Source organism: Centruroides sculpturatus, unplaced genomic scaffold (genome assembly GCF_000671375.1).
Source record: "Centruroides sculpturatus isolate CEXI.00-Female unplaced genomic scaffold, Cexi_2.0 scaffold423, whole genome shotgun sequence".
NCBI lineage: Eukaryota > Metazoa > Arthropoda > Arachnida > Scorpiones > Buthidae > Centruroides > Centruroides sculpturatus.
In genome coordinates this window covers 415,544-441,943 of record NW_019384765.1, presented here as the reverse complement: position 1 = coordinate 441,943, position 26,400 = coordinate 415,544, and the positions used below count along the sequence as shown (strand labels likewise).

At 30.1% G+C, this 26,400-nt stretch overlaps 1 protein-coding gene across 1 annotated transcript in view; it reads left to right on the top strand.

Annotated features, from left to right (window-relative positions):
- LOC111628900 (condensin-2 complex subunit D3-like) overlaps positions 1–4,139 on the top strand; it is a 34,227-nt gene extending 30,088 nt beyond the window's left edge. Inside the window, exon 6 of the mRNA XM_023372757.1 lies at positions 2,037–4,139. Coding sequence (XP_023228525.1) covers positions 2,037–3,757 — 1,721 coding nt within the window. The 3' untranslated portion in view covers positions 3,758–4,139. The remainder of the gene's footprint in view (positions 1–2,036) is intronic.
- Positions 4,140–26,400: the final 22,261 nt, after the last annotated feature.

The window sequence follows — 26,400 nt, the reverse complement described above, 5'->3', positions numbered from 1 at the left end:
GTCTCTACTCCTATCTACGGCTGTTCATATGTTACCATATTGCAATTACTGTACTATCGCTGATCATCATCCTATAAACAAGGTTATTTGGTGTCGTCTGCTTCCTCCATGGTTAATCATGCAGACATTAATATCTACACAGATGGGTCCAAAAGCTCCCTTCTTGAATCGGCTCAAGTATATCTGTATCTTCCTCCAAACTAACATATTTTGCCAAAAATATGTTAGAAGGTACAGATACCTCCCACATACCTCCATCTATCAAGCTGAAGAAGATGCTGACTACCAGGCTATTCAGTGGGCCACTTCACTATCAAACAAAACATTGTCTATCAACATTTACAGCAATTCTCAGTCTGTCCTAAAAGCTTTATTAAATCCCAATTGCAATAGCAATAAAATTGCATATATCCAGCACCATATTAAAAATCTTGTAAATAAGATAACTTTTATATTTGTTCCTGGCCATACTGCCATACTAGGAAATGAAAAAGCCGACTTTGAGGCTAAGTCAGCTGCAAAGGACACTAATTTGGACTACACTCACATCCCTCTCTCATGTAGCAGCCTTAAAAATTATGTTCATGACAATGCTGTGCAAAAGTGGAATCAGTAAAAGTAGTTGAGCAGTAAAACTGATAGAATAACAAGACTTTATTTTCTTAGTGTTGAATGTAGGTTCTCATCACTACTCAGAGATTTAATGTTTGCTACTGCTCAACTACTTACTGAGCATGGTAATTTTAGAAGCTACCTGGTGATGTATAACCGGGCAGAAACTGCTTCTTGCTTTTGCTCTACAAAAAACCTAGACACCATCGACCATATGATCTATCATTGTCTAATTTACGATCAAGACAGACTTATTTTGAAATTAGAAATCTTTACACTTGGTTTCAGGTAGCCATGTCTACTCGATAAGCTTGTTCAGAAATCACTGTTTGATGCTTTTTACAATTATGCTTAAAAAATATGGAAGAAAAGACTATTTATAATTTATAATTTCTAGTTTTACATTTTAGTTTTCACTAAAAGCCAAATACTAATTTTATGTTTACTTTGTATCATGTATTTTGGTTTATGTATTCTTAGTGTTATACACCCGTAGTAGTGGTGCACTTATTCTAATTAAAAAAAGAGAGAGAGAGAGAGAGAAACCACCACATGGCCTTTCTCCCATGACAAAAAATGTGTAGAGCGTGAATCTGCTAGTGTTATTACTCTATCACATCACACGAGACAATGAGTGTTCTTAATAGAAACCGCCAAATTGAAGCCAAATTCAAAACGCCACCACTCAATGAGATCAAAAAATAAAAAATAAGAATATTACATAAGACGAGATCTATTACCCCGTACCCCTGAGTAAGAAATCATAAGAAATCCTTGACCCCCACCCATCCCAAAATATCTTACATAATTTACGGATGGCCCCTAAGGTCCAGTAGAAAAATGGACACTTATAAATAGACTGCTACCAACTTTTGAATATTCTTAAACATATTTTCATTTCCAAGATTTCAGACACTCTTCACATCTTTAAAATATGCCATACATAAAGCAGTGAAGCATATTCTCAAACATGTTGATTACATGACAAATTTTTTGCCTTAGGAATTTCAATAGTTTCTGAACAATCTTCATATACCACATTCAAAGAAATCTTGTACATGAATATTTATTTTAAAATATCAAAAGTTAATAACTGTCTATTTATAATTTTCCATTCTTCTGCCAGATGCTGTATTTATTTTTCATTGAGTTTGCAGTTTTTATTTTACTTATTTATATTTAATTTTGACTATATATGTTGTTACTCATTGATTATTTTAGATAATATAATACTTCCTTTGATAGATTTTTTGTATGATTAGATATTTATATAATAATTAATTTAAAACAAAAAGAAATAGAATTGTTTTGTTTTAATGAAAACTTTTAATGAACTTTTTCATTTATCAAAATTTTTATCATAATTAATTATCTGATATTATAACACAGTTCTTTATTACAATCAAAATATTTCATTATTTCAGATTCTAACCAAAAAAGCCAAGCAAATTCTCAATCTAATACTATAGTTCCATCTCAATATAATGGAAACAAAATTACATCTAAGGTACGAGCACATGCCTTCATTGCTCTTGGTAAGCTGTGCTTGCAGAATGAAAATTTTGCAAAAAAGTCAATTGCAGCTCTTGCAAAAGAATTAGTTTCTTCTTCTGATCCTATTATCAGAAATAATATTGTCATCATTATGGCAGATCTTAGTGTCAGATATACATTACTTGTTGATCCTTATATATCTTCAATAACAGCATGTCTGAAGGATTCTTCACCCTTTGTACGAAAGCAAACTTTGATTCTTTTAACCCAGCTTTTACAAGAAGATTATATAAAATGGAAAGGTACTTTATTTTTTCGTATGCTAATTACTTTAATAGACGAAAACAATGAAATTCAGAATTTCGTCAGATACAGTTTGGGCCATTTGTTATTACAAAGACATCCTCATATGTTTTTTCAACATTTTGTAGAATCTATATTTTTTTATAATTGCTATACTTCTCATTCTTCTTACAACAAATTCACACAGAGGAAGGAAGAAGTAGAGTTATTTGCATTGAATGGTCCTAAAAATAAATGCAACAGAATGATATTATATAAATTTATGTTAGAAAATATGAAGGATGAAGAGAGATTTAAACTGAATTTGAAATTATGTCAAGATATTTTAAGTGCTGTACCAGAAACAATTCCTTTAAATCAGGAGAGTGCAGGTCTTCTTCAGGATGCACTTTCAATTTTATGTTGTGATGAAATCAAATTAACAACACTCACATCATCTGTCCAGGATGAAGTGGAAGATGGTGATGTAGCTGCAGCTATTGTAGCTACTGCACAAAAGACAATTATTTCACATATGGTAAAGAAGAATGTTATTGAAAATATTGTCCCTATTGTAATAGCATTAAAGCATATATTTGAAAAAGTTAAATCTCCTTTACTGAAAGATCTCATGTTGTTTATGAGAGAATTACTGAAAGATTATAAAAATGAACTTAAAGAGATTATGGCAGCAGATAAGCAATTAGCCAAAGAAATAGAATTTGATCTTCGTAGATTTGAACAAAATCAGGAAGAAGAAATGCAAGAAGTTACTAATGTGCAACAAGAAGACAAGAACAAAGGAGAAAAATCAATAAAAGAAAAAGTTCCTCAAAAAGAATTAGGAACTGTAAAAACACCACGAAAAAATTCAGGCACACAACAGGATTATCCAGATAAAACACCTGTAAATGAAGTAATGAATAGAAGAAATAGTTCTGCATCTATTTTAAATTCTGTTAGAATAGCAAAAAAATTAGTTGAAGAAGTAGCTAAACGAAAAAATGCAACAACAATAATTCCTCATCAAAATGAGAAATCCAATATATTACAAAAGAGATTTTATTCAGAATTATGTATTAAAAATCCAGTAATATCTTTGGAAAGGATAGATAAAAAAGTACTAGAACTGTCAAATTTAACCCCACGAATTTGTTTACAAAGAAATATTTTATGTCAGACACCTAAAGCTCTTAGTAAAATCAATACAAAACCAAAAACTTTATTTCAAGTTACAAGCACTCCTTCAGGTGAAAAAAACAAAACTCTTCAAATGCAAAATGACATTAGTGCCATATGTGCCTCACCAAATGCAACAGCTCAAGATATAAATTGTAATGATTTGTCTCACATAGATTTTACACAGTAAGAATTATCAAAAAAATGTGAATGTATTATCCAATGAAATATGTATAATAGCACTTGTGTTTATATAAAATTTCTTAATTCATTTTTGTTATATAGTTCTCTTATTTTAGTCATTTAATTAAGTAATTTGACTTTTGTCTTTTTATATTATGAGAATTTAAAATTTATATTTAAAGAGTTGGATACTAAGTTTGGGGTTTTGTTAAAAGTGTATTAAAACATAATTTTTTATTTGTATTGTGAATTGAATTTTTTCGTGTAAGTCCAATAATAATTTATTTTTTAATATATAATAATAAATTTTAAAAATTTAATTTTAAAATATTTGTACTGTCAGTTTAAAATGACAGGTATTTGATCTCCATATTTTAAATTTAAAAGTTAAATGTCATTTATTGTATCTTGAAAATAAAATTTAATTCATAAAAATTGCATTTAAAAATGTTTTTCAAGTTAATGTGTTTATATCACATATGTTTGTTAAAAAATACTTTCAAACATTAAAATTTTTAAAAAATTTATATGGTCTAACTGATGATTTATTATTCTGATAAAAGAAGTGTTAATAGCATCATTAATACAGTCAAACCTGTCTATAACGGAACCTGTGTATAGCGAAAGCCTGTCATTAATGGAAAATTTCTTCAGTCCCTTGAATTTTTTACAAAAATTAATGTAAATTATCCTGTATATAGCGGAACCGGTCTAACGCGGAAACAAAGGAAAATCAGGCCTTATAACAGAAAAATTGGTATCTATCCGATTTAACAAGAAGTCTACAAGCCTAGAATGTATAAATAAAAAAATACACATGCAATACAGAATAGGAAAATATGACTACAGTATTACAGTAATTTTATTGGGATTTCAACGAAAGTTTCTGCGTATTTTTGTTAACAGCTGTTTTTGCTTAATTAATTAATAATTAACATAAATAAGTGATGTAATTATAAGTTGTGAAATTTAACACATTATTCCACATATTATATTGTATTCTTTGTTTTGAAGTTTAAACTTTTTTTACATCACATTTCGTTTCAATACAAATTAAGTCGAAATGTCTGCATATGAAATGCACGTTGGATATATTACGCATGCTATTTTAAGTTTCGTAAAGGATATCACGCTATACAAACAGTAAAAAATACTCGTACTTTGTATGGGTATTTTTTACTTCTAAACTCCGAAATGTGTCAAATATGGTTTTGAAAGTTTCATTCGGGAAATTTTGAATTAAAGGATACAAAACGTAAGGGCCCACAAAAGTTGAGAAATTGCGGGAAGAAATTGTTAAAGATTGAGGATAACAACTCGTAAATTTGCAACAAATCTTAGTGTGTCACAGACATGTTGAAACATCACATCCACTTGAAATGGTTGTAAAACATGCTGATGATTATTTCCGCGCGAAGTTTTTGTTTTTTTTCTACTTATGAAGAAAACGAACTGAATCGAGTATAATTTTGTCTGACGAAGGTAGGCAGCTGTCAGGCTTTTTTATTTTTAAACTGGTTACTCATTTTTATCTCAGAACTTTTTCAGATGATTGAAAAAATTTAAAGTTAAAATAAAAATATTTGTTAGAGAGGTTGCGGCCCAAGTACAAACGTTACTTGTACACGCCAAGCAGGAGTACACGGTTTACGTTTTAACTCCAAGAAAAAATCGTTGCAATACACATTCACAACATCACGTCACGTGACTCAGTGAACGTCGCGCATTGACTCAGGAAATTTGTTGGAAAAATGGCGGATACATTTAACATCGAGGGTTACCAGCGAAAGGTAAATAAACAAATTAAACTATTTTAAAGTATTTATAGGATGTTTAATAACACTTAATAGAGAGGTTGCGGCCGACGTTTTTAATGCGAAAACGTGTACGTCGGACGTTCAGTGCCATCTTCCTGTAAGCCTAGAAGTTTGACAATGGCGTTTGGTCTCTATTAATTATTTTTAATTAGCGTGGTGTCTCCTACCGTACGATCGGACTACCTCATCCTTTTGTCGAGGGAAGTAGTGGCTTGTCACTAAGTAAATTCGGATAATTAATTTTTAGAAAATTTACAAACGTATTACGCTGTTGATGATAGATGATGCCGTGAAAGAACAAACCTAACTTAAGCTATTACGAAGGCAAATATATGTAAATTCGATTAATGTTACCCGTGGTGCCAAAATGGCCGCGCTTCGGTTAGGTTCGGTTCGTTTCCGTTAGATTGACTACATTTTTAGTAGGCGTTTCCTTTTTTTTTATTTATTTTTTTCAAGAACTAATCAATGAATCAATAACTAGTGACGTTTGGCACTCGGCGACTGTCGGAAGCGCGGCCATTTTGGCACCATAGGTAACATTAACCGTAAATTCTATAGGTACTTCGCATCACTTGCTACAAAATTGCATAATAATTTCTGGATTAAAATCGTCTGTTTCTTTACAATGTCATTCACAAATGCTTAAATAATCATTATTTTAATAAAATAGGTCATAATTTTAACCCCGAACACAAAAAATGAAGTTTAAACCGATCTACTCGCCATGCTAGACGCAGCGAACGCCATTATCGACCGTCTAGAATTGCCAGATGGCGGCGCTCGACCGTCCGCCGTTCACGTTTTGGGCTGAATACGACTGCCCAACCTCTCTAATAACCGAAAATTTGTTTTAGCCTGTGATGATTGCTGGGTTGAGTACCGGGGTTCCACCGTATTTGATTAACGCCATTTCGATATACGCGGTACACATTGAGCAATTTATTAATCGATTTAATCAAGGGTAACCTGTATATAGCGGAAACCTGTCTACTACGGAAGAGTAGTTTGGACCCTTGGGGTTTGACTGTGTTAATATTTAAATATTATTTTAGATTCTTTTTATATTGAGTTGTCCACCATAACACCATAATAGGTTGCCAGATATAGCACCAACTGACGTAACTATCAATATACTAATTTAAAATTTATATGTATATATTTTATATTTGTAAAATTAATGCTCTTAAATATGGTTATTTAGCTTAACATGATTTTGTTTTATTTTTATTTAGTTACTAGCTGCAAGGACCCGCTTCGCTGGGTTTTTATTTGTGGGTGAAGATTAAGATAATTACATTATAGCCAATCTTACCCGTTTTCACAAAATGCAAGAATTAGGTCTCCCGTTTCCAGACGTTTCCAGAGAACTTTTACATGAGCATAAAAATATGTTCGATTTCCCGCAAAAGCGCAAAAAACAGCCTGTAAATCTTGCATGCTGCTTTATATTAACACTTCCTGGTCCCGATTCTATTTCTGAACGTCTCCTGTTCACGTCCAGTCAAACGAACTATTTTCAACGTTTCTGGAACGTTTACGATCGTTCTATAATCGAACCAATATTCGAATTTTATGTTCGAATTAAATTCGAACAAATTCGAACAAAACATTCGAAATAGAAAGCCATTTTCAACCACTTTCAAGCCCATATCTCCCGCACCCTTATNGTCGACCCCCGTATAAGATCATTGATTATTCCGTTTTATATGAATTCCATGTTGTACAAGTCACTTAAATTTTACAAAACGTGAGCCGTTCACAGCCCGGTACACGTATTTGTAAAATCTAAGTGACTCGTACAACATGGAATTCATATAAAACAGAATAATCAATAATCTTATACGGGGGTCGACTGTATATGATAAATATTCATTTTGGTGAATAAATATAGAGAATTTTTCATTAAATGTTATGATGTGTAAATTATTTTTACCATTTGAAAGTATTTGGTTCTTCAGAAAAATAATAGAAAATTTTCTAAATGAAATAAAGATTTTGATAATGATTGAAGAGATAAAGTTATCAATACTAAATCAATACAGAAAGATTTTGGTAGAGGGAAGAAAGGGTGAAGTTGGAAAAGATATTTCTCCAGAAAATGGACTGTATTTGTTATACGTATTACAGCAATTTAATTGATGCTTTTAACTTGTAATTTGAAACCAATACATTTTAAACTATCATTTGGTGTTAAAATTATAGGATGAACTGTTCTTATAATTATTTTTTTTTAGATGACAGAGATTAAAACATTTTTATGAATATAAGAGATGCTTCTGAATTTAGAAATTGCTTAAGCGAATTTAAGATTAGCTACAGACAAGATTTATTTAGACAAATTTAAACAAATTGTGTGAATTTTCACACAATCATGAAATATTACTTAAGTTTAATTTACAATATCTGCGATTATTATTATAATACTGTATATTAAAACAAGCAGATGAGATATCTTTTGCCCAGACTGCTCGGGCAAAAAATAACAACAAAGATTATGATTATTTCGTACTTCTAACTCATATTATAGTATTTGATTTATATAAGTACAAAAGTTATCTTGTGTAAGGGTTTATCACACCAAGCGACCAATATAACAGATTTAAAAAATCCTTTAGCTCTAGCCCTGTGAGCACTAAGACGGCCTCTTTTAGCAAGCCCATTATGGGTAAGTCCACAATGGGGCTGCAGGGTGGTGATGGAGATAGAGCTCGACATATCCGAACGGAATACCTTTTGAAATATTCCTGAGGAATTTTCGACCCGTCCGAGGGTCGAAAATTCCTCAGCCTTGACCGCTCGGCTATCCGGCCGTCGAAAAAAAAGGGTATAAAATGACCAGTAGCATTCGTGGCAAACATTAATTAGATAATTACAAAAACATTAATCCACATAAGCATGTTAGTAGTATTGCATAGGTATATTTGATACAGCCTGGCATAATTACGCGATTTCTAATATAGTGGGTAATCGGTTAACGAACACTTTCGCGAAAGATTTTCATGTTCGGACAACGGACACCTCACAGCACAAACACAAGAAGAAGCGACGTGAAATAATGAATACCGATTGGTCTTCCCTTGTCTTCAGGCAACAATTCGAAACTTTTCGGAGCGCGGGAGACGTCGACATCGATGCTCAACCCGGTATATACTAATCGGATAGTATTCCTCCGAACTTTGAAACTCTGCCCTGTAATGCCTTTTATTTTTCTGACAGAAACAATTCTTTTATAGTACAGTATTCGCGAGACTGTCGTGCGGGCACTCGTTAAGTTTTGCATCTGTTTTTATTTTCGAAATGTGAGAGTATAATAGCAAAGATAGAGTGGGCAGATGTCTGATGTTGCTGGGAAGTATGGCTCGAACAGGTCTACAGTAGGCCGCAATTCAATCTTATCTAAGAAAGATACATTATAATCGAGAAAACTCAAGCAGCTAAAGGAGTAACAAAAATCACATCTGAGAAATAAAGAACATTGAAAAGCTCATAATAGAACCTGAAACGGATCTGACGAAAGAAGAACGCCAAGAACTCGTGAATGAAGAACACCAAGAAACGGCGAGATATGTTTTCTTCTGAATATTTACGAGAAACCATTAAATAGAATCACGTGGTGTTATTCAGTTTTCCAGCCGTGGTTTATAGAAGAGAGAAATATTAAACGTGTTATACCTGAGAATATTGAAAACTGAGATCTAATAGTTATAGATGATTTAATGCATTAATCATTTATTTGGTTGGATGTGGCACTACGTATATAACACTTTTGAGTTGATTTATTTGATGTTAAAGCATTACAGACCTTAGTATCGACTAGGTTTCGATAAACTCTTGATTTACTTTTAAAGTAAAATTCTTCTATATAATTTCATTAATTTGTATCTCAAATCTGGTTTTTGATGCGAATAAATTCATACAGACTTTCCTCGTCTGTTACTTTTACGAAGCGAAAACGAATTGGTTTACAATATCTGGTAGAACTTGGTCTAGGATTTTGCAATAAAATTACCTTTTTCTCATTTTTGTCGTAAGCAAAAGTTTGTATATGCACTAAAGATGTAGTAATTATATTAGTCTTCGAAATTTTCTTCCGAAGCTCTTTGTTTGTATCGACTCTGTCCTCCACTGCTTTCCAAACCCCACTTAACGTTGTAAACGTTGGTAATATTCTTCAAATTATATTTATCTTGTAGAAAAAAAATTATTTTATACATCTGCTAGAGTGAAAAAAAGACGTTCTGTCGTTAGGTTCACTAAAGCTTGAAATTTGATATCAGTTTTATCTTCTGTAATAGTAGTAGCAGCATCTGATAGATAAATACAAAATTAACACCTTTTTTCTACAGTACTTTGTCGTAACATTATATATTGCGATTTAGTTAATTTTATGGAGGTATTTAAAGCCAGAGCTTCCTCGGGAGAATATATATCGTGCTGAACGATGGCCGATTATATGCTTTTTTCAATCTTATTGCTCGTTTTGGAAATTGCACAAAACTTTTCACTATGTTAACTGCGTCTTTTTCAAGATAATCATAATTTTACCTCAGCAGCATAAGTAATTTCATTCAAGTTTGGATCATCAATGATTTGAACTTTTTCTCATTTTTGTTCTCGTTCCAGTTTTCGTGAAATCTTTTTTGGGATATCTCATTATTTGTTTTTGTGGTATTGCACAGCTTACTCTAGTTTGTGGTAAATCGACATTTTCGATAATTATCTGATCATTGAGCCATAAATGATTTTTTTGTTGAAAAATGTTCGATATTTCGATTACGTCTCTTCCATCTCTGATTTAGACCAATGGAAAATGAAGAAATGATTCGATGTAATTCATCTATATCTATACTAATATAATAAAGATAATGTTTGTATGTTAGTTTGTATGCAGCAGGTAATCTCCAAAACTACTCATCCGATTTCAAAAATTCTTTCACCAATATTTAGAATGGAACCTCAGGGTGGACATAGGCTGTCGAATACATGTCGAAATTACCCCATTGGGGGGAGAGGGACAGGATTAAGGCTTACTGTGAAAAACTTGGCTTCTATTATACTATTTTAGATGCGGGTTTTTGCGTTTTTGATTGCGTTTTAATAGGGTACGTCAACAGAATGTACAGTAAGAAGGGATTTTTCGACATTCCCCCGCGGGGGAGAGGGACAGGATTAAGGCTTACTGTGAAAAACTTGGCTTCTATTATACTATTTTAGATGCGGGTTTTTGCATTTTTGATTATCGTTTTAATAGGGTACGTCAAGAGAATGTACACTAAGAAGAAATTTTTCGAAAAATTTTCTCCTAGGGAGGAAGTGTTATACATTTATAATAGATACATTTTGAGCCACAACAAGGCGTGGCGGGGTCTGCTAGTTTTCCATAACTTGACTAGGATTAAATGAAACTTTTCTTTAATGTAGTCGCGATAATACTGTATTTTGTAATTCGGATGGCACGCTTATCATTTTCTTTTTCAAAACGTTCTCTCCCATAAGCCTGATGATAGATACATCTATACAAGAGTTTTTAGCCGTTTGCAAAGCTAAAAACACTTAGGCTATTGTTAATAAGTATGTCCGCGGCTACTCGCAAACTTTTCCATAGCCCTATTTGTTTTATTCGTTACGGCAACGCAACACTGGGCGATGACTTTCGGGGGGTCTTTTAAAGGTAACTGGCCCAATTTAGGGGTTAAAAATTAGAAAATTAAGCCTCGTTTAAATACTGGCTCCCTTTCATGGTCGAGCCAGTGTTGCCAGCTAAAGCATGTAAAAATAATATTAAAGTAGCCAAGACATAGCCAAATATTGTAGCGTCACATCACTAGCGGACATTTGAATTTGCCGACTAGAATGCGGTCGGTTAACCGATGTGACGGTGAATCGGGGGTCGGATAATCGATGCTCTACTGTAATTATTTAAATGATTAAGAGATGTTTCTGTTTTATTTATTAATATAATTAATTAAAAAGTTCTAAAACTTATTTGAGTTTGAAAATAAACGTTTCAGTTCGTTATTTTATATCTTTTGTGTGTTTTATTTAAATGTCCAGGTTACTTCCACTAGTATTTGTTAAGAGTATATTATGCCTTTGCTCATTATTGCGTTCTTTCAATTTTGTTCTGTTCTGTAACGAGTATTTTACACGATTTTTATATATTTTTAACAACTTTGCTTATGGCTGTTTTGGTTTTGGGTATTGAAACTGAACAATATTCAAAAACGAAAATGCGACAATAGAAATAGAATTTTTGCGGAACTTAACATCTGTATGTGTAAAAAAGTAATATAAGAATTAAACCTGTTACAGGCATGAAAGATTTGGCGATTGTTTTCCTTTTCAATTCTACTTTCATTATTTTGTTGTTCGTTATAAATATTAAGATAAGACACATTCTTTTATGTAATTCTGGGAAAGATTATGATAATTATGGAAAACAATTGTTCTTATTTTTATTTATACGCAATGACATGTGCGAAGAAACTAGTATAATAAACGCTTTTCGTATTATTTTAATAATAATAATAAATAGCAAATCACTAATGTTTATAGGACAAAATGAAAGCAATTCTTCGTTATTAATTAAAAATAAGGATTTGAAACTTTCAAGAATTTGCTTGATCAAATAATAATAGCGATAATAGTATTACTCTAATTTTTTAAAATACATAATTATATATTTGCTGAATTTTAGTATATTTCAGCTTTTGTTTTCTTAATTTTACTTTAATAACTTGTGTTTCTGGAGATTAGTGTGCAGACATACGCCAAATTAACATAAGCCGACCGTCGACGTCTGTAGTATGCCAAACCGTGGGAACTTTTACGCGATGACTGATGTCAGATCCTGCTTCACAACTAATTTGCATATGTAAATTAGTTTTGAACTATTCTGAATTGTCATATTTACTGAAATATTTCAAAATTTGCATATATATATTGTATGTATAGAAGTTTTGTTTTCATATTTTTATTTTCGTTTAGAAATTGAATGTTTTTTTTTTTCTAAAAAAATTATAAACATACGAGATTATAAGTGAAATACATACATATCACGTATATATTTAATTTGTATTTATATATTACTATTATATATAATTTAAAATTTTGAAAATTTGACCCAGAATTTTTGAAATTTAGATGATGAGTCGGGTCCTGAATTTCCCCAAAAATATTTCTATCAGCAACTTCAAAAATAATCAGATTTATATGCGTCTTTTAATTCTTAAATATTTGAGAATTAATGAAAAAAACTGAATTTAAGATGATAACACTTCTAAAAATATAATAAATCTTTACGCGAATTTACTACTAAATTTTAATGAGTTTATAAAAATAAAATTTAGAAAAAATTAATGAAGTTTTCTGCTATTTGAATAAGTCAGAAGGCTTTAAAATAACGAAAAGTAATTTTAAATGAATGAAACTGGAATGAAGAAAGTGGCTGTCCTTCGTCGGTGTCGGTACGTTTTTATTTATTTATTTTTTGTATTTCCGGTAGCTTCGTAACTCTTCCTGTTATATTGCTATTGTCCTTATGGAATGAATGGTTATAAAAGAATCTTTTCTCGTGTTTGGCTCTCGATGGAGAGAGATTTGTGGAGCCATGAGTTTGAGAAACGAGAAGTGAAAATAAATTCATTGTTTACTAGATCTATCTAATCAATTAAATGTCTACCACGTTTGAGCCGTTGTAATTTTCGTAAGCAATTTCAGTAGGGATTTTGGTTTTCATTTCTGTTGCCGATTTGTCCGTAGAGGATTGCTTTGAATCAGCGGAATTTTTAAAAATAATTTTTTTACATTTAATTAAATGTAAAATTGTATGAAATTATAGAAATAGTGAACATACAATATAGAACGAAAGTTTGAAATTTTAGATCGCTATTTAGTTTTGCCTCCTCAATATTGCTTATATTTTCCTTTCTACAGTTTTATCGACGAATTTTAAAATATAATTATTGCATTTTTTAAATATTTCTAAATAATTACGGCAATTTATCACAAAAATTATTCATTTTACTGTATTGTTTCACAAGAAATTAATTTTAAGTTATTTACAATTTAAATTTTTAATTAAAAAAAACTACTAATGAATTATTTAGGTACGAATTATCTTACAAAGTAATTGAAAATAGTAAAAATAAACAAACTAATTGTATTATATTTATCATCCTGTTTCAAAGAGCACTAAGATTTTTAGATAAAACAGCATAAGTGATGAGACTTTACTCAGAGTTTACCGTAAGTTTAATAGATTAGCTTGTATCTGTCAAATGAATTATGTATGAACAAAATGCATAGTTTATCCTTCATCGGTGCCGACCGATCTCATTATGGAGAATAATTTGGTCTGGAATGTCATAACGTTTCGCGTTATTAATTAATCAATTAATAGGTTGAAGCCGAAGTTTTAAACGTAAAAACGTGTACGTCGGACGTTCAGAGCCAGAATTTGCATTTGGGCCCTTACTTAATTAGGTTTGGGAAAATAATAAAACAAAAACATGCATTTTGAGCCCCCTTTCAAGTGGGTCCTGCGCGGGTGCACCTGTTGCACTTGCCTAGTAACGGCACTGCGCATGCCATATGGTAAGCGTATTTATTTTTAAAAACGTTTATGCGTGTCGAAGTTTATACTTTCGAAGGGGACACTTTACCATAATACGGTATTGTATAATCTATTCGCGAGAAACCACAAAAATTAAATACATCAATAAATTTTTATCTAATTAACTATTTATTTTCAAGTTATGTCTCCCCTGGAAGATTTTTTGCGGACGTCCTAGTTACACCAGTACATAAAAGCATCATTTTTGGGAATAAAAAATTAATTTAGATATGTAAATATTTATGTTAAGAAATCTTGCCATCGAGATTACGGATCGAACAGAGCACCTATCCCGAGTTATTCTATAATTATTTATTGAATGGAGAAAATCAACAAATATGAGCCTGATTTAAATGTAGTTTGAACATAGTTTATTCTATTCTGTCGTCTTTATAATAATGCCATAAAATGGCATTTTAAAAGATACAAAAACGATATTAAAAGAAACCGGTAAACTCTTAAACTTCATTTATTATTGCATTTAAACGAATATAGGACTATAACCAACCAAATTTTATTTATAAACTGATAAATCAATTTAGGGCATATTAATTGCAAATAATCTTAGATTTTAAATAAAAATTTAAATTTTTAATTAAAAAAAACTACTAATGAATTATTTAGGTACGAATTATCTTACAAAGTAATTGAAAATAGTAAAAATAAACAAACTAATTGTATTATATTTATCATCCTGTTTCAAAGAGCACTAAGATTTTTAGATAAAACAGCATAAGTGATGAGACTTTACTCAGAGTTTACCGTAAGTTTAATAGATTAGCTTGTATCTGTCAAATGAATTATGTATGAACAAAATGCATAGTTTATCCTTCATCGGTGCCGACCGATCTCATTATGGAGAATAATTTGGTCTGGAATGTCCTAACGTTTCGCGTTATTAATTAATCAATTAATAGCGAGGTTGAAGCCGAAGTTTTAAACGTAAAAACGTGTACGTCGGACGTTCAGAGCCAGAATTTGCATTTGGGCCCTTACTTAATTAGGTTTGGGAAAATAATAAAACAAAAACATGCATTTTGAGCCCCCTTTCAAGTGGGTCCTGCGCGGGTGCACCTGTTGCACTTGCCTAGTAACGGCACTGCGCATGCCATATGGTAAGCGTATTTATTTTTAAAAACGTTTATGCGTGTCGAAGTTTATACTTTCGAAGGGGACACTTTACCATAATACGGTATTGTATAATCTATTCGCGAGAAACCACAAAAATTAAATACATCAATAAATTTTTATCTAATTAACTATTTATTTTCAAGTTATGTCTCCCCTGGAAGATTTTTTGCGGACGTCCTAGTTACACCAGTACATAAAAGCATCATTTTTGGGAATAAAAAATTAATTTAGATATGTAAATATTTATGTTAAGAAATCTTGCCATCGAGATTACGGATCGAACAGAGCACCTATCCCGAGTTATTCTATAATTATTTATTGAATGGAGAAAATCAACAAATATGAGCCTGATTTAAATGTAGTTTGAACATAGTTTATTCTATTCTGTCGTCTTTATAATAATGCCATAAAATGGCATTTTAAAAGATACAAAAACGATATTAAAAGAAACCGGTAAACTCTTAAACTTCATTTATTATTGCATTTAAACGAATATAGGACTATAACCAACCAAATTTTATTTATAAACTGATAAATCAATTTAGGGCATATTAATTGCAAATAATCTTAGATTTTAAATAAAAATTTAAATTTAAAAATAAAAAGGCGTTTTATTTTGACATTGTAAGTTATTTTATTTTGATTTCTTATAAATCAAAAATAATTTATTTATATTACTGAAAATTTTTTTAATCGAAATTCTTCCGAAATATCTTAAAAGAGAGAGACAAAACGAACAAACTTCCGGGAAAATCTCTCACGATCGACAATAAGAAAATCGAATACAGTAATACGAAATTATTTGTAGCTTCGAACGTTGGACCTTACAGCAAAAAGTTCATATAGAAATTTGTATTATTTATTTTCGACTATTCAATGAATTTATGTATTGCATGTAAATAATCTTTATATTCGAATCCATCTTTAGTTTGATAAAGTTTTGTATTTTACATTCGTCTTTTATTTTAAAACTTTTCATACCATTATTACAAAATGGCAAAAGCTTCATTTTCAAGGATAGAGATGAGTTTTATATATATGTGTACCGCTAAAGCTCGAAAGTTGTTAATGTGTACATTACCTAGCTAATCTGCAGATTAACTAGGGTGATCCGTTAAAGTTGCTAAAATTGTTCTATTTTTCAAATTACCTAGGTAATGTGCAAATTACCTACTAGCAAATTACCTACTAGGCACTCGGTAAAGTGAAAATAAGGTTTTTGCTGGAACAACAGCAACGTTTCTGTACGCTTAAATTAGCATAATGTTCTTTATTTAATTTTCGATATCTAAAGAATCAAGTTAATACAATCAAACAATCAACAAATTAGTTGATAGAATCAATCATCAACCAATTAAAAAACATACAAAAAATCAAACGGTTTAAAATATTAATACAATTAGGGAAATTATTATATAGATAACCAACTATGGAATTTCGGGACTTTGAGTATCTATCTGAACTGAGGGGACCGAGACGACTTCAACGATACCCAACTTTTGGACCGGAGACAAAAAATAATAAAGTTATTATACTTTTTCTGGTGATCGCATGATATAATTGTGCAGTTAATGTTACCTTTGGTGAGTAAAATGGCGGCTCGTCTCTGATTCCAGCAAACATAAGAAAGGAAACAGTGGGGACGCACGTTCTAACCTAACCTAACCTATTCTAATTACCATAATTATTACCAACCAAATTATTAGAATAGGTTAGGTTAGGTTTGAACGTGCGTCCCCACTGTTTCCTTTCTTCTGTTTGCTGGAATCAGAGACGAGCCGCCATTTTACTCACCGTAGGTAACATTATCCAATTGTGCTTACTTATTAGTGCAGTCTGAAGATTGATGACACTGAATTTCATAGCAATTGGTTTTTGCGACAAGCACACCTATTTGTGGTACATTTATTTGTGACAAAGATCTTATTTTCACTTTACCGAGTGTCTAGTAGGTAATGTGCGGATTACCTAGATACTCTGCACATTATCTAGGTAATTTGAGGAATGGAACAATTTTCACAACTTTAACAGATCACCCTAGTTAATCTGCAGATTAGCTAGGTAATGTACACATTAACGACTTTCGAGCTTTAACGGTAACATATAAAAGAAAAGTTGTAAATGTCCAAGACGTTTTGTGTACATGGGCTTTTGTCAGCATAAGATTTTCTTTGCGTGCGATTTGTCTTTCATCTTTTGTCCTGTGAACTTTTTCTGTTTGCGTTTCTGTCCGGCCAAGATATTTATCATTTCTTTTTTCTTTTTTTACTCTATCCTGCGGATATTAGTTTTAATAGGAGTGTGATGAGGGATGGAGTCCAACGTGTCCGGGAGAGTCGAAAAACCACTTGAAGTTGTTTGAATAAGTTCTCTGGTTCCCCGTTGCCAGATGACAGACCGATGGAGCGACTTTTTTGAAACACCGTCAGCTGTGCTTAATTGTTTTTGACTGCATCGTAATGCATGCTTGACATTCGAATATCTCCGAATAGTATGTAGCCTATACTAAAAATTTTGAACATAGTGAGCCTCTGAGAGTTTTTTCATAGGACATATGATAGAAAATTGAAAGTAGTCAGTAGTCAGGTGGTATTATCTGGCGTACAGTCGCACCACAGTTGTAATCATTTACGTACTGTACATGTCTGAGACATAACTTTATGTTGAGTTTTGTAGTAAACGTACACTTCTAACTTGGTGCATAACTTTTTTCAATGAATGTACTTATGTACTTTTTTATTATTATTATTTTCAACAATGATTTAGAATAATTACGATGTTCTTCCGTCCCTTCAATTTTCACGAAAAATTCTGAGCTTAGGGTTTACTAGGAATTAAGATGTTTTCTTGACTTAATAAATATTTAGGCCTACAATTAGAGGTTTACTAAGATTTACTACATACAACAGTTTTCATATAGGAATTAAACTATAGGAAATATTAAGACATCCGTAATACAATAATCTCACATGTAATTTTTTCGATGATATTGGGAAGAACTCTTTCACGTACGAGTAATTTCCAACTAAGGCACTAATGCTTGACAGTGCACAAACTATTGTCTTAATGGAATATGAAATTATTCTCTAATCCCAATTTCTATGCGCTACTTTTAAATTTAAAAAAAAAATATATTTAAATAATAATATCTGTTCATTGTGCTATCGATAAATTTTAATTCCAACTTCACCAGCTTCCACACATCTTCCACATCACATTACTATTCTCTATATTTAACAGTGACACTTGTATTCTTAGCTTGAAATTCTGTCTTGGGCTTTTGCCACACATATTCTCTTCCATCATAGCCAAATATATAATATATAAAATATATCACTTCCGAGGTATTTTAGGGTGAGAGTTTGAGAAAGAATCTACTTGTACGCACTTTTTTGGCACGCATTTTGTAAGAAGGTTTGTTTTCTGTTTTATCATGTAACCATACAATGCCCATTGTTTTAAAAAAGTTTATACATTCATAAACAACATATCAAGAAATTTATTAAACGCACAAAAAAAAGGAAGTAACGTATAGTATCAAGGTCTTGTGGGACATTTAAAATATTTTTAATTACTGTACGCAGACTTTTTTGAGTCACCGTATACAATAAATAAACGCGCTTATCAGCTGCCATCTTATTCTGATAACAATTGCCTCTATTTGCATATGATTGGCTATTCTTGTTTCGGAAACGGAAGGTTAGAAGCGAATTCGTTAAGCGAAACTAAATCGGTTTTCGCATTCTACTTTCGATAGCGAAGTCTGTGTGAACTAAGTTTTAACTATAATTACTTTGCGTACAGTTTATATCAAGTATTGTATGTCATGTTATTGTAATATTATGAGATTAGATTACATTTATGTTAATTGAGGAAAATATATATAATCATTTGACTATGAACTCCTTTTTAAACTAAGAAAGGTTTGATTTCATAGCGCATATTTGTGTATGAATTAAAACAACACAATTTCTACAGTAGATGTTAAATTACAAATTTCAACAGTTGAATGATTATAGAGGATTTAGATTATTTCAAGTAATAAATGATTGTGACGTAAACAAAAAAGTAGAGACAAAAGTATTAATTAAATATATAAACGAATAAAAATACAAGGAAACAATTCAAGTTAATACATACGGTAATTAATAATATATTGGACTGCAATTTGAAAAAAAAATGTAGACCTATAAATTCCCACTGTCCGTTCGCTGTCCGTCTGTCTGTCTTTCCTTAATCTTAAGAACGGAGTTAGATAGATGAAAGACCAGATGTGGAATCCTTAGGGGCAGGATGCCCCGATTAACTATATAAGAACTTCCAATGCAAACAGGGAGTCGTATTATTTCAATTAAAAAATTTTCCCTGAAAGCTGTTAATGGATGACCGGCACGACTCTATTGTTAAAGGAAAAGCATGATGTACAGGGACAAGACATTACAGTAGTGTACTAATTTGAGATGGAGAGCATATATTTTAAATTAAATAAATTATAAAAATTGGTCGATTTCTAAAATTAATGTACTTATGGAACAGTTTTTTTCTATATTAAACTTTGTCTTTAGTAATAAGTGCTGTAGACGTGGGGAGAAAAACGAGAATGTCTTATGAATCCGTACGTATGGTTTTAATGATTGTAAATGTATTCTATTATAAAAGCCTGAAGAGTGATGTATAGGTTTATTAAAAAAAAGTTGATTTTATGGTCTTGGTCTTTGATAAAAAACGTTTACAGTTGGCATTACGTGTTATTAGCCAATATACTATTTTTGATTTTTGTTTTTAAAAAATTATAGACGCAAAGTTTAATATACAAATAGGATTAAAAATTGCAGCTGGCATTGTGACGATGTCACAAATAACTGCTCATTGAAATTAAAAATCCATTAAGTTCTATTTAATTCTTTTTTAATTTAAGGTCATTCAGTCGTCAATAAGCACACGAAATAAAGAATTTATGACAAAATATCTGAATATTCAGCATCGTAATGCCGCGGAGTTTTTGACCTTATGTGATTTTTAGCTTATCTATTCATTTGATCAAACTGATAATAAGTGTAAATAAAATAAATCCGGAGAAAATTCGTGTATTAATTACTACTTGCGTCATATTAATTATTATTTGATGTCTCTTTAATGACGAGTCTTCTATTATTTGTTATTTTTAATTATTTCATTTAATTTCTGGTATATTCACTGATATTTTGATTAAATACATTGCATCAATGTTATAATAATGCGATGGTGTCACGATGATACTGACTTGGCTTTGTCGTAGATCTATGAAAGTGTTATGCAAGTTGAATTCTTTTAATTGTTTTGCTAATATAAATTTTACTTTTGTTCAAAAAAGGTTTTTAAATTAAAAAACTATTATATTGGTTAAACATTTCATAAACTTGTAATTTTTCTTTCTTTTTTTTTTAACTAAGGTTCCTTTAAATAAGCTGTTGGACTTACTCCTGAAAATATATCAGATTAGTATAGAAAAAATGTCTTAAAAAATAGTGAAAAAAGAAAATATGGTTTCATTATGAGAGAATTATCAATAAGTATTCCGCTTCTGATATTGTTAATTGATGTCTAGAGGCGAATTTAGAAAATTTCCAAGGAGACGACTCGAAAAACAGTTAAAATTCGGTCATAAAAAAACTTAAAATTTATTGATTGACCATAAAAACAAACATTATTCTTTAGTATTTGTCCTTAGAATAAAAATAAGAAAATAAATTACATTCTATTATAGATAGCATAATTTACTAGTATTTTATAAAATAAATTACCTATAACAAGTAATCTCCTGGGGGCAGTTGTAGCTTTCAATGCCTCCTCTTCAATTTAACTCCATTGTTGTTAACAATTTAAAATCACGTTCAAACTTTCTTAGCATGTTATATTATTTTCTCAAATATAAAAATTATTGAGTTTTGAATACATTGAAAAGTTAAAAAACAAATATGAAGACTTGATAGAAATTTAAATTTAATTTAATAGAAGTTAATACCAAACTGAGAATATTTTTTTACTGGTTTAAAAATGATTAAAAATGTATCTATGCAAATAAGTATCAGAAAGAAAAAGTCGATTATCATTATAGCGAAATAACAAATTTTAAAAGAACTAATTAGATAAATTACATTTATATATCAGTTTATTTTATACCGATAAACATTATATACTGCTGTATAAACAGATAAAATGAAACGCTTCTCAATTATGCCTAATAGCAGAAAAATACAGCAATGTAGCTAGAAGGAAAAAACACATTTAATAAATTGCTAAGTTTCTGCAATTTATAGTAGTATTTTTAGCATGTTACATCATCACATAGTATAAATAATGTTACATGTTCTTATGTGTTCTGTACATCCTATATTGTTACTACGAAATCAGCAGAATTTCCGCTAAAATTTTAGAATATTAATTAATGATATGTTACCATTTGTTGTTTTTTCTGATAACTAAACTGCAAAAACAATTATTTTTTATTATTTATTGTAGTTTATATTTTATGGAAATTTTACACAAATGTTACTATAATGAGTTATATATAGGGTTCCTACGCATCTGGAAAGCCAGGGATTTTCATTACTGTTCGGGAAAAGTCAGAGAATTTGTCTGCTTAGCTGCCTTGTTGATTTCGTTTGCAGAATATGGTTGACCAAGTGTAGCCATCTACAGGTGGCAAGAAGTAATGCTACAACCTTTATTACGAATATAGCAGAATCCATTTTTCTATTGAAACATTTTTAGTAATAGAGGACACCATTAGATGTACAAATCCGTCTTTTATAAAATTTTTGTGTCTTTCATATGTGCATAACTGCTTTTCTTATCTGATATCATCGAAACCTGAACCTTGCACAATCACATATAATGAATTAATTTTAATTTTATTCATGTAATAAGTCTTACTTACTGTATTGTAAGAATATGTTTTAAAATCACATAAAATTGTTTAATTTTTTAAAAATTTTGTTTTAATGTTTTGACAGTTAATACAAAGGTTTACTTTTACTGACAGTTGCAGGTCACTTTTAAAACTAACGTTAATTAATTGTTTATGTGAAGAATTACTATAAAATGTAACACTGAGGAGAACATTGTAAAACTCCGGGGATCAAACAGTCCCTAATATAATATAGTGCCAGATCAATCAGCATTTTAAAATTTTAAAACATTTTGAGATTTAAAAAATACTTTATCGTGAATTTTGAGCGAATAATCTGCAACACTCTTGATAATGTAACATCGATTAAAATTTTTCCAAAATATTTTAATTTCCTGCACTTTGATACCTAAAATCTGTTAATTTGGCTATAGAAAAGTCGAAATGCATTCTGGTTGAGAAATTTTTGGATAGTTTGTCAATCAATTTCGATTCTTGTTAATTTATCGACCCCCAGGTTAACAGATTGTCATTCACAAAAGTCATTAGCGATTAGGTATATTAACCTAAGATATTAATTATTTTATTATTGATGATCAATCATTTATAGGTTGTTTTAATTCGTTTTACCGAAATTAAAAGTGTACTTAAATGATTCTTAGATTTTCATTGTTTCTGTAATGCAAAAGCGAAGTTATCTCTGTCAGAAATGCTATTTTAAACCATTTTATATTTTATTCATTTCGCTTGGGAATATAATAATAATATAAAATAATTTTTTTTAAAATAATTGAAATGAAATTCTTGATTTTAAACCGTAACCGATGTTAAAAATTGCTATGGAAACCTCAAATTTGTCAATGATGTAAATCCATCGCAAACTTCTCCGAATTAATTTTTATATTCTTCCTTTTAATCTGTTATTTATTCGGATGTTTTAATTGCCAATTTTTATTCTTTTATACGTTATACAACAGAAAAATTCCAGAATAACATTTTCAAAATCACTCAAAGAGAACAAACAATGCACAATATTCAAGTACTGTATTTAAATTAACTTCACTTTTCAAAAAAAAAGAAAAGAAAAATCTTGTGTTGAATAATAATAAGCTTTCATTTTTATTAAAATGTAGTTTTTTAGTTTCAATAAAGACAAGCTGTTTCTTTCTAGAAGTAAAATGCTTTGTAACTGTGTGATGCCGAAAGAAGGGGGGGGGGAGATGGAATATTTCTAAACATTTGACGTTTTTAATGGAGTTTAAAATTAGTTTTGTAAAATAATATTGCCAGGACACTCCGTTTTGAATGCTAGAAAACAATTCATAATTTATAATTTATATCATGAAACTGGGAGAATTAATTAACCGGCTAAGACATAACAGTATTATATATCAATATTATATACTGAATGGCTTAAAATATAATCACATTGTACAGAATATTTTCGAAATCTTTCTCGATGTCTTAATATATTTGCATACTAATATCGAAGGATGTAAAATTGACGTCCTTATAATTAACATCAACTGCCATTAAAAATTGTTAACGTCATTCAGATATTGTGAAAACGATAAAACCTAAAATAGATATTATTATACTCTTATCATAATAAAGTAATGGTTCCAATTTTTTTGTATAAAAAAAGCTTGAAATGAAAATTATATTATAAAAGAATTCGGGTTAGAATAAATTAATATCGAGTTTTTTAAAACACGAAGCTTGTTAACATGTATTTTTTTTCGATCGTTTGTAAATGCATTCTTAGGCTATTATATTTTATTATATTGGGTCGAATTTCGCATTAATTACAGTATACAATTTGTTGATAGGAAGAAGTGTTTGTCGGCCGAAAAATAATAATTAAAGAAAAAAAAAACAATTATAATTGTTAAATTTTAAAGAAATTTCTTCTCTCGGGATTAATCTACTTCATGTTTATTATATTTTTAAACACTCTAGATCGTAAATTATCTTATTTTTTAATTTTAAATACAAGTTCATGTTTAAATTTTTATATCTAATGTTTCTTTTGTAGTAATTACAATTTTTAAATGATTTACATATATAATAAATTAGAATTCCACCTCTTTTTAAATATAAAGTTGAAATAAGTGTTCTAATAATACTTTATAGATAAATGTCTCTTCAAGCGGATCTATTATTATGTTTTTTTTTTTAAACATATATTTAAGTTACAGGTTATTTTATTATATAAAAGGCTTTCGTTTATGCATATATAACAAAAAAATGTAATAAGAATAATTTAATACGTACGTCCGAGTTAAGATACAAAATTATTACAGGGAAAAGTACTATAATCCTGCACTTTTAACACTGACGTTATCAGTGTTTAATTCATTTTCCCCCCACCTTTTATATGATTTTATACAGTAGATTCCTTGCTTTACGGGTATATATTTTTATCGTCATTTATGAAATGGTTAATTAAATTTTTTTATTGTACATATTGTTATGGTATTATATATAAATTACAAATGATAAGAAACGTGTAGCTATACTACTAATAGTTTTATATATAGGATTTCTAGAATAAAACCTCAATTTATAACATTGATCATATGAGAAATCGGATTTCTATTTACGGTGGTTCATAGAATTTTCTCCAGCAAATCGCAAGAGGGAAGGTTTTGTTGTAAGTTAGAATGATCAAAAATGAAAAATACAGGATAAAACATCATAAGAATCATCGGAAATGTTTTCTAATTTTTCGAGTTCAGTTAGTTTTTTTTTTATAAAACTTTTTATCCCATCTTCATAAGATATCCTCCCATCATTTTTCATTAAGACTGGTAGGCTTGATATTTACGAAATATTCCACGAAGGCGTAAAATCCGAGAAAAATAAAAGCATTGGGGTGACATCACTAAGGGCGTATCTCGAGTCACACCAAACATATTCCGCACGCGTGCAAACCGTTTCGGTGTCTTACTATCTACTTCGACCGCATAAAAACTTTCATGCTAATTATGCTGGAAATCTCGAGTTCCTCGAGGAAATATATTGTTTTATAAAATGATACATCCGATTTTATCGCTCGAAAGAAAAATTGAAGGTTACTCAACGTCTCTTGTACGTGAATCATTTGGCTTTTATCCAAATGTTTGAAGGTTCCTAAGAAATTTTCTTTTGTTTTTTTTCTTTTTTTCGTTAGAGGAAAATATCATCTCGAGTAATTTTGATGGATAAGATTCATTATTTATTCCTTGGCAATGAATAAGTCGGATATATCGCCGTTTTTAAACATTATCCGGTTTAATCTGCATATTTTACTTTCCAGCAGTTAAGAGAAAAGAATGTGTGGGTTCTCTGTAATCATTTTTTATATCAAATTATATGTAATTGCATAAAATAAGTGTTTACAAACGTAATTTGTCTTTTCGTTCCAAAATTATTCCGGATTGTAGAAGGCATTAGCCTACTGTATACGATTATGTTTTTCTTTAAAATGTAGGCTATTATTTTAAATGGACAATAACATAATTCGAATTACGAATTTCTTCAATCCTAACCTGTAATTGCATTTTCTTTTCTTCTTTTTTTAAATTCCCAATTAAGAAATTATATAAATATTAAGTTTATTTGTATGAATTTGACTAGAATCTGCGTAACTGAAGTAAGGAGTTAAGCATAATTATCCGTATTTTAAACGTGTAAATTCCCAAGATGACAAATTCATATAAAATGGTAGGTGATATTTTAAAATTCTTTATGCCACACTTCACTAGAATAAAAAATAAAGTTAATTTTAAAGAAAAGCATCTACCCAAATAGGGAATCATGTCACATTTTTGTGTCGTTAACCGCCCTCTTCTGATTCATTTTAAAAAGTTCCAACCCAAATTTAAGGACATTCGAGATAGAAAACAACACATCCCATTTTGATGGCGCAACCATTTTTTTTCCAGGCTTCCATTTTCATATTGCCATTCAGAAAAAGAGAGAAGAAAAAAAAAATCTTACAAAAATTAAATTTTTAATAACAACACATTTATAATATACAGTTAGTGAATAACCGTTTTAAGACATTTGTTACGTGGATGTGGCTTAGAATTAATTATATACTGTATAAAAAACTTAACTTTTACATATACAATATATCAATATATTTCTATGAAAAATTACAATTTAATGAGACATTTAATTTAATGAAGGTGCCGTAAAACGATAAATCTTCA